General features: G+C 30.1%; 1 protein-coding gene across 1 annotated transcript; it reads right to left on the bottom strand.

Annotated features, from left to right (window-relative positions):
* Positions 1–965: 965 nt before the first annotated feature.
* Positions 966–7,880, bottom strand: LOC137402622 (golgin subfamily A member 6-like protein 22). Its single transcript, XM_068089126.1, has 13 exons — positions 7,877–7,880; positions 7,545–7,628; positions 4,635–4,697; positions 4,424–4,486; positions 4,214–4,276; positions 4,004–4,066; positions 3,794–3,856; positions 3,584–3,646; positions 3,374–3,436; positions 3,164–3,226; positions 2,734–2,817; positions 1,354–1,395; positions 966–1,096 (listed from the first exon to the last, which is right to left on the bottom strand). The coding sequence occupies exons 1-13, from the start codon at positions 7,878–7,880 to the stop codon at positions 966–968; spliced, it is 849 nt and encodes a 282-aa protein (XP_067945227.1).
* Positions 7,881–10,187: the final 2,307 nt, after the last annotated feature.

The raw sequence follows: 10,187 nt of genomic DNA, 5'->3' as shown, positions 1-10,187 counted from the left end.
TATTTTTATAAATACGAGGTCTGATCCTAAAATTTCCGGAATGGAGTTGTATACACTTGAATATTTGCATGATGGAAAACTTCATTGCGGCGTTTGCTGAGAAACACCTCTGGAGTGTTGCCACAAAGTTTCAAGTTGCTAAGACATCGCGTTCTCATATCAGCTGACAATATGTCAAGGTCTGTCAGGTGTTTCTGGCCATTTGAAAAAAAATTTATCGTCATGTCTAATAAACCGGAACAGCATAATTCCATTAAATTTTGTGTGAAATTAGGGAAAACAAGTACTCAGACAGTTGAAATGTTAAATGTTGCTTTTGGACTTATTAAATGTTAGTTATTTGAGTAAACAAAGGTTATAAAAAACCGGTCTAGCAACAAACTCACAATTTAAGCTTAGCTCTGGTCTAAAATTTGGCAGCTGAAAATTATTTAGAACATGATGAAAGATTATGGTTTGTTCATTACCAACAATTGTTTGAGTCTTATGACTTCATAGAGCAAAACTCAGAATAATTGCTTGAAAATTAATCATTTGAGCAGTTTATTCATACAGTTGCTTTATGGCACTATAAACTTAACCAACAGGAAATCAATTATTCACTCTCAGAAATCTGTTATTTCTTTACAAAGCAATATAAAGTGAATCAGGAAATAAGAAAGAAAAAGCTGCTATAGAATCATCTGAATATATAAACAGCAAGGATATACGTTATAAATGTTAAAATATATGTCAAGCTTGTACCAGAAGATGAGGCACATATGGCAGTTTCATAATTGATCAATCTACACATTCATATCCATTGTAGTTAGAAACTGCAATTGCTACTTACCTAAACTGTAGTAAAAGATATTTTAAATTAAGAAGGTTTGTACCGATAGGGCCACAACAAACTGTTAAATCAGATATGGTTTCATTTTTTAACCAAGTAGAATCAATATTCATTTTTTTTCTCACAACCCTAGTTAATCATCATGCTCTTGATCTCCTGTGTCTTCAGTAGAGAAACATCTCCTGTTATACTCATCCATTTCTCTTAAGGATCTCTGTGTCTCTCTCTGCATTTCTCTCTGCATCTCAACAATTCTTTGAAAAGCTGCAATATGTACTTTATTTGCAATACTTACAAGTAAAAACAGTACATTTATTTACAAAACCCCAAAAAGTATTCATTTTTATCAAGTTCAAATATATATAAGTACCAAATATACCAGCTAGCTGTTGTTTCTTATCAATTATGCTTGGTTGATTATAGACAGCCCTTTTAGTTTTTCCAAATCGTGTTAATTATTATTTTACTAATTTACAATTAAAAATAATAAGTTGATGAAATACTTCTTTATGCCGTCATACCTGATTCCAACTTCTGTACTCTCTGGTTTGAATTCTGAAGTTCTGTAAAAGAAATAAACTTCAATTCAGTTCTCTTATCAATAATGATTGATTGAATATATCCAAAAAAGTTTGTAATTGTTTTAAACCGACTTGCTTCATAATTACTTGATGAACTTTATGATTTAAATTAATAAGTTAATGAAATACTCTTCTATACCAATATACCTGATTCAAGTTCTTGTACTCTCTGGTTTGATTTTTGAAGTTCTGTAATTGAAAAATGCATAATTCTATAATATACAGTCTAGTTTATAAAACTCAAATTTGCTAATCTTTATAAAAGTTTATAATGTGAAATACGGAGCTGCTCTTTGTTACAGTTTCATGGGTATTAAAAAGTCATTAATGGCTGGTAGATGTCAAAATGGCTGTAAACCGATTTCAGGATTTGTAAACAATATTTTGATCATCTGAAGGATTTAGTTTTTTCGAGATGAAATGGTAGTGCTTGTTTTCGAGTTAACAATAAAGTAACACTGGTCATTATAGAAATCAGCATTTTTAAGTTTGAGACAGATACAGGTAGTTAAGATTAAAGATTTTTGTTTGGTTGTTCATGACGAGATACAGTGAAAATATCAGTTAAATAAACTAGACTCAACTTATTAGGGATTTATACACAATTGCTTTACTTGAAGTTTATCTAAAGTTGACTCTATAATACTAATTACTGTAAACTACTCCAGGGCAAAAAAATTTAGTAACATAAGTGCATCTACTAAAAATCATTTCTCCCTTAACAATATTTAGACATGAAGGAATGTTTTGTCTGAGCGTGGTAAAATCATGGGCACATATTTTGGCCATTAGCCAATGATGACCAGTGTTCAAACAGCCGAATACTGATCAGTTAGGGTTTATTGTATGACTGCTAAGACCTCTACTTTACTCTTGTCAAGATGGAAACTGAAAATATTTCAGCGAATTTGAAACCTCTAGTCTGATTACAATGAAAAGTAAAAATTTTATAACTCATTAACTGTTAATTTGTTAAATACCAGCACGTGTAACTATCAATAGTTAAGTTTTATCATTTGGTAAGAAGCTGGTCTAAGATAACCAATAAAGATTGTTGGATTGAAATTAACTACGACTGTATATCTTTATAATTTAGCAAACGGCTGACTTTAGATAAAAAGAAGACTATTGTTTAAGCGAAAGAAACTTTAATTGTATACTTAGATACTAGCTATTGACCGATTCTCACAATCTTTCTTTGGTTTCTGAACTATTTAGATGTTGGTGGTTGTCTAAACAGAATCTATCACATATGGCTGATGCTCAACCATTTTAATTCAAGTTTCCAAAACCCCTAAATATAGGAGAAGGTGCATTTACCTGCAGCTTGTTGAGCTATTGCCATCTCTTCCACAATATGTTTCGATTCTGACTGTTGCAGTTTTTCATTTGTGGAGCTTAGTTCTACAAGATTTAAAAAATAATACTTTTCTACCTATAGCATGCATCAGAAAAAAAGACAAATGTTTAGATTGACTAAACCTACTGAGTTTTGGTGAATTAGAAAATTTAAAGAGTTTTAATTCATAAAATAAATCAATGTCTATATATATGCAAGTATTTGGATGCATATGTATGTGTATTTATGAACGCTAGAAAATATGCAAGTATATTTGTATGCATTGGCGATATCGGTGTTATAGAAAAGTACTAGCAGAAAATACTGGTATAAAAATGAGCACGTTATTATTTGCTTATACTGCAAATAATAAGTTTTCATATCTTAAAATATCTCAATAATTTATCTTACCTGCAGCTTGTGCCTTCACTTTCTTGTCCAACTCCTGAACACTTATCTTTGAGCTATCCAATTCTGTAATATAAAACCATGTGATAGATCACAATATTAATTGCAGTATATTAGCTAAACTCTTTGATATAAATATGAACATGTTATAATCTGCTTATTCTGCAAAGAATGAGTTTTTATATTTCAAAATATCCTAATAATTTATCTTACCTGCAGCTTGGACCTTCATTTTCACATCCAGTTCCTGAACGGTGTTTTTTGAGCTATTCAGTTCTGTAACGTAAAACAATGTGACAGATTACGGTATTAAAAGCAGTGCGTAAGCTAAACCTTTTGATATAAATATGAACATGTTATTATCTGCTTATACTGCAAATAATGAGTTTTTATCATTCAAAGTATCCTAATAATTTATCTTACCTGCAGCTTGTGCTTTCACTTTCTTATCCAACTCCTGAACACTCATCTTTGAGCTATCTAATTCTGTAATATAAAACAATGTGATAGATCACAATATTAATAGCAGTGTGTAAACTAAACCTGTTGATATAAATATGAACATGTTATTTTCTGCTTATACTGCAAATAATGAGTTTTTATTTTTCAAAATATCCTAATAATTCATCTTACCTGCAGCTTGTGCCCTCACTTTCACATCCAATTCCTGAACAGTGTTTTTTGAGCTATTCAGTTCTGTAACGTGAAACAATGTGATAGATTACGATATTAAAAGCAGTGTGTAAGCTAAACCTTTTGATATAAATATGAACATGTTATTATCTGCTTATATTGCAAATAATGAGTTTTTATTTTTCAAAATATCCTAATAATTTATCTTACCTGCAGCTTGTGCCTTCACTTTCACATCCAATTCCTGAACCGTGTTTTTTGAGCTAATCAATTCTGTAACGTAAAACAATGTGATAGATCACAATATTAAAAGCAGTGTGTAAGCTAAACCTGTTGATATAAATATGAACATGTTATTATCTGCTTATTCTGCAAATAATGAGTTTTTATCATTCAAAATATCCTAATAATTTATCTTACCTGCAGCTTGTGCCTTCACTTTCCCATCCAATTCCTGAACAGTGTCTTTTGAGCTATTCAATTCTGTAACATAAAACAATGTGACAGATCACAATATTAAAAGCAGTGTGTAAGCTAAACCTGTTGATATAAATAGGAACATGTTATTATCAGATGTACTGTAACTGGTGAGTTAATGATCTTTTAAGGTATATTAACAATTTATCTTACCAGCATCTTGTGCCTTCATTTTCACATCCAATTCCTGAACAGTAATTTTTGAGCTATTCAGTTCTGTAACGTTAAACAATGTGATAGATCACAATATTAATATCGGCGTGTTAGCTAAACCTGCTGATATGAATATGAACATTTTACTATTCACATATACTGTAACTAGTGAGTTAATTACTTTTTAAAGTATATTATTAGCTTATCTTACCTGCAGCTTGTGCCTTCATTTTCATATCCAATTCCTGAACACTCTTCTTTGAACTACTCAATTCTGGAAAATATAATAACTTGATAGAGTACAATATGAATGGTGCTATATTACCTAAACCCACTGATATGAATGTGGACACACTATCATTTGTTTATACTGTGCCTGGTAAGTTTAGAAATATTTCAAGTAGGTTTCTTTTTTGATTTAAAAAAAGCTAAAGCTGTTGACACAAAAATTAAATGCTAATAATGTGTACGATATAAATTTCATCTGATTGTTTTACATTTTTGGTAAAATTCTAAACTTTACATTCAGCGAAGCAGTCAAATTTTTAAAAGGCTTTCATTGACTGGGTTTGCTTGGTCTCAAAGCTTTTATCAAACTCGGAAAAGACTTATCTTGCCGTCTGTTGCCTAATTTGAAATAAGTTGTCATCGGTGGCTGACTTTAGTTGGATTGATGTCTGTTAAAACTACCACATGCCTGAAACGAAGCGAGTGAAGTTTTAGTAAAAACTACCCACAAAAGCAATAGTTTTTCTGCTGTCCACAAGTTTGTTGTCATTTTCCTCTGATTTTTTCAAAAAATATTTTACATGATATTAACAGGATCAACCGAGGGTTCATACAAAATATAAGAATTAAAGGTTTGCTAAGCACAAAATTTTAACTGTTGATTAAAGCTTTTGCTCAAAAAGATCATGTGTAAATTATGTTTTAATTTAGTCAATTAAAAGTATTATTGATATTTAGCTGAAGAAACTTGCAATAAAATTATGGCTCAGGTGTGTAACTTGCTATGATGTAAATGTTGAATCTAAGATGATAGAAACTGCTGAATAAAAAATAATAACCATTCTATTCTACTAATTATATAGTACACATTTAACTTTACAGTGCAGACTAAAACAATACATATATGTGTACTACTAAATCGTATAACACGTAATAGTAATAATACTGAATATTATATCATGAGTACCTAAAGTCTAAGGCTGTCATATAACAAATATTATATCATGCATGAATATAAGTAAGAGATAACATGACTACATCAGTAGATGTAGATCAAAAATTGCAAACAAAAATATGGAGAAACAAGAAAAAAACAAGAAAATACTTTGCTTTGATAGGATATGATTGTGTGTTCATAAAAAGTATAGCCAAGAAATTTCACTAGTACTGAATAGAAATTTTTGTTTATCAGAGAAAGTTAGTCATGGTTTAACATTTTGGAAATGGAAATATTTCATATGGAAATATTTCATATGGTAGCAGTATTTAATACAAGTTTTATTACCTTGAAGTTAATTTCATTGAAATATCTATTCAGTTTTTTATTTCTTATACAACTTGTATAGATTCACCTTGACTTTGAAGTATTTTAGACTACTTAACTTATTGGATACTCTAAATATAATTAAAATATAAATATATATAACATAATATAATATAGAAATATAATATAAAATATACAATTTAAATAGCATTAATGAAGATACAGTAAGGTAATAAAGTTTGGGTTAGAATATAATAATCTGTTTGGTGGTTAACTTCTGTATAAGAAAAAAATTACTTTTTATGGGAAGTACTACGTAATCATTTTGCCAAAATTAATTTAGAGAATTAGGTTTTGTATTAGCCTTGATGTTTGGAACCAAACTTTTTTTAAATACCATTTTATTGTTTGTAGCTTGGATGCTTGCTAGAAAAACTGCATTATTCAGTCAATGACTTTGGGTTCCGTAGGTTAATATGTGTTTTTAGTGCCTCTTTGATTGAGCCGAACGCTTCGATGCATGCAGCAAAAATAGTAAAGGAGTTACTCACGTTTCATTATTCAAGGAAGCTTCTGATTTTTTTCTAGGTGTATTCAATGCAATGCAGCAGCCGTTGGAAAAGTCTAGAAAGCTGTATACTACATGTATTTATAATGAATAGTATACAACTCGTAAGTCACATAAGGTCTACAAAGTCATATAGTATTTATTATGAATAGGCAGTTGAATTTAAGACTGCTTGTTAATTGAACATAAAATCAGTAAACTGCCGCAGCTCATTTAATAAGTGTAATATTCGATTAGAGGATCTGTGAGTTATTCTGTACACAGACCAATATTTGAAAATTTGTTCAACTTTTCTTACTTGTATCCTAACAATTTTTGTTTTGTTGAATTAACCTACATAAAAGGCTCTTTAGATGCAAATGTGATGACTCTGCTTTTTGCTGTCACTCTGCTTGTTTCTAACAACCTTTAAAATTAATTTACACAAAGTTTGAATATTGGCATTGTCAGAAAATCGTAAAGTAAAGCGCAAGTTAATTTTGCAGTATTCATTCATTATAAATTCAAGCGCAGGTTAGTGCCGCAGAGGTGCTGTCACCGAGGCTTCTGATGAAGTTTTAAAGTAGCAACTATTGCCAAATGACATAAATGTTAAAAATGCTTGGCATCGGGATAAATCAGATAATGCGTATCATTGTATAAATTACCTTGTATACTTTCTTTGCAAGCTATCTGTGTAAGAGACCAGTTTGACTCGCGTAATATAGTCTAAGCCAAACCATCACTTGATTATATTCTACTATATCTGTCTTTAATCTTGCTTTACTGCAGTTAAGGCCAGTTTTGGTCCTAATATACCATACTATCATTTTTTCAAGTTTAGATGGCCTTTTTTTCTGCCAGAATCAACTGTGATAGAACTTTTAAATGGCTGAATATGCACGTTTATTATATTACCTGTAATTTTCATTTACCATCTTTCTTAATCCTTTTTAGACTGAAAGGATTAGGAATTGCTATAAAGTTGTGTAGCAACAAGAAGCAGCTATTACAGAAACAGAAATAATAATTTTGCAAATAACAGTCTCCTTTGGTGCTTTATAACTTGTGCAAAGTCTTACCAGAAGCCTGTTTCTTTATTTCTTCTTTCTGTTGTGTAACAGCTGACTCTAATTCTTTAACTCTCCATCTTGCAGCTCCAAGTTCTGAAAATGTAGCTAATCATTAGATAGAATTACAATAAATGCTTTATGTGAGTTTTCAAACTCACAAAGTTCATCCACCATGTTTTGTTAAAATCAGCTGGACTGCTAGTAGATAATGACAAGATAAATCCAAAGGAAATCCAATCTTATCCTTTGGTTGTTATTCAAGTAGTAATTAGTAAACCCTCTGATTACGTAGTGTGAATCACAAAAGTGCATTGCAGTGCTCGCTTGGTGTATTAGCTTACCCATTATTCGTTCAAACCTAACAAATTAGTAAGTCCCAATTAATTTCACATTTTATACAAACTTCTGTAACATTACAGTAAAAGTAAGATTATCTGAGTATTGTGTAATATTATGAGTATCAGTTATTTCTTGCCCTCCTATATTTGCATTTACGTATATATATATTTACATTATCTTATTACGTTTATAAACTTTTATAACTTTTGAAGTTTATATTATAATGTTTTAAAGTTTGTTTCATTATCATTGTTATTTGAGATTCACAATTATCAAGCATTAATTAAATATAGTGTTTCAAGTATAAAACCTGACAAATTAGTAATTCGCACCTAATTTCACACTTTAAAACAAATGTCAGTAAGATTACTGTAAGAGTAAGGTTATCTGTTAGATTATTTGTGAGATTTACTCTAGGCCTACTATCGTGTAATATCACAAGAATCAGTTATTCCTTGCTTTTCTATATTTACATTTATATATATATATATATTTGCATTATCTTATAATCTTTTTATAACTTTTGAAGTTTATAACATAGGATTTTAAACTCACTTTTGTTATCATTATTATTTCAGATTCGGATTTTTCAAACATAAGTTGAATATCGAGTTTTAAGTTTAAATATTATTCATTTTTATCACTGTTATTATTACTTAGTTAATTTCCAATTTTTCTTATTAATAGAGCTGCACAACGATTATAAAAATTAATCGCGATTAATAACTGGTCTGAACCAGTTAATCTTCGGTTACTCTTAGAATTGATCTAGCAAAAACCTGCCTATTCGAAAACAGATAATACAGCTATATATAAATAAATTATATTTGAGACAATTATAGTTAACAGGATTACTTGTTATGTACAATGTACCTAACTTACAATGTAATAACTATTATGAGTCTGAAAATAGTCTATGAAAGTCTATAATTAAGCCAGCCAAGAGTTGAGGCAGCACAATTTAGCCTATTCACATTATTAGAATGAAAAGATGCCCTCTTCGTACATACAGCGGTAGCAGTTATTGTCTGCGACAGCTGATGATGATTTCTGAGCGGTAGGACGAGAATTAGTTAAATGATATCTTAATGATGATGTGCTGTGGTGGTAAGCAATTCTTTTCTGGCATATATTGCACTTCACTTTCTTGTTTTGCTTCCAACCACATATGAAAATGTGCTACCTAGTACAGAGGACACTTTTCTGCTTTCATGTTCCATTAAAGTGTCAAACTTATATTACTATCATTCTAAAACTGAAATAAAAATTTGTGATTTTTTAGGAATGAAGATACATGTATAACTCAGTTGTTAAATATAAACAAAAAATAGGCTGTAAAATATTAAATAATGCTGAAATCACTTTTGTTGCTATTACCTAGAAGCATGTGCAAACAACTAACAACATGGCCGCTTACAACTAGATAGACACTGCGCTCGCTTTTTTGCATTGTATAAACAATTTTTATGTTAGTGACTCACTTCATATGTTCAAAGTTGAGAGCAAAATAATTGGGGTTGCCTGTAATTGGTAAAAAGTGTTGCTTGTCATAGTATTTATTTGTTAGTAAATTCAATGAAACCTGCTATGTTAATGTTACATTGTGGCGGACGTCAGGCCACGAATTTATTTCTTATATTTTATATACTCGCATATAATTACTTTTAAATATTGCATGTTGTGTCTGTTTTTATTATGTGTTTCACTTGTATATAATTACTCCTATATATATTTTGCGTGTTTCGGTTGTCTTTATTATGTGTCTTATCGCTAATACTTTGTTAGTTTAATTAATTGTTAGTGTAATTAAGCTAACGTTTTAGCGAGTCTATTAATCATTTATTTTTTTACGTTTTCTTACTCGGCTCTATTAGACAGTTCGGGTAAAATATATGTATATAGAGAGAGTGCTCTCACAAAGGGAGCAAAGTAGTCACAGCTCTACAACTAATGAAAATTGCTTTGGAATAAAACAAATTGAAAACCATACTCACTTCTCTTACAATTTATGCAATATTATTGCAATCTAGATCATGCCTGAGTAAAAGCCGGCAATTCCTTTACAATATATTAAACAATACAAAGGAATCATGTCATGATTACCACCCCAGTTGAATTTTATTTGAAGATTAATTGGCTCAACTCAGTTAGTCAAGTATTTGTATTGATCACGTTATTTGTTTAATCAACGTGATCATTGTGCAGCTCTAATTATAAATATTAATTAGTCATCTAACTATTTTTTGCAGACATTGTTCTGATCAAATTTCGAATTCAAAATACTACCATATTCTCTCTTTTTTTAATTGGTCT

Source organism: Watersipora subatra, chromosome 8, assembly GCF_963576615.1.
Source record: "Watersipora subatra chromosome 8, tzWatSuba1.1, whole genome shotgun sequence".
Taxonomy (NCBI): Eukaryota; Metazoa; Bryozoa; class Gymnolaemata; order Cheilostomatida; family Watersiporidae; genus Watersipora; species Watersipora subatra.
Note: the sequence above shows the minus strand (reverse complement) of the source record. Positions and strands in the feature narration are given on the sequence as shown.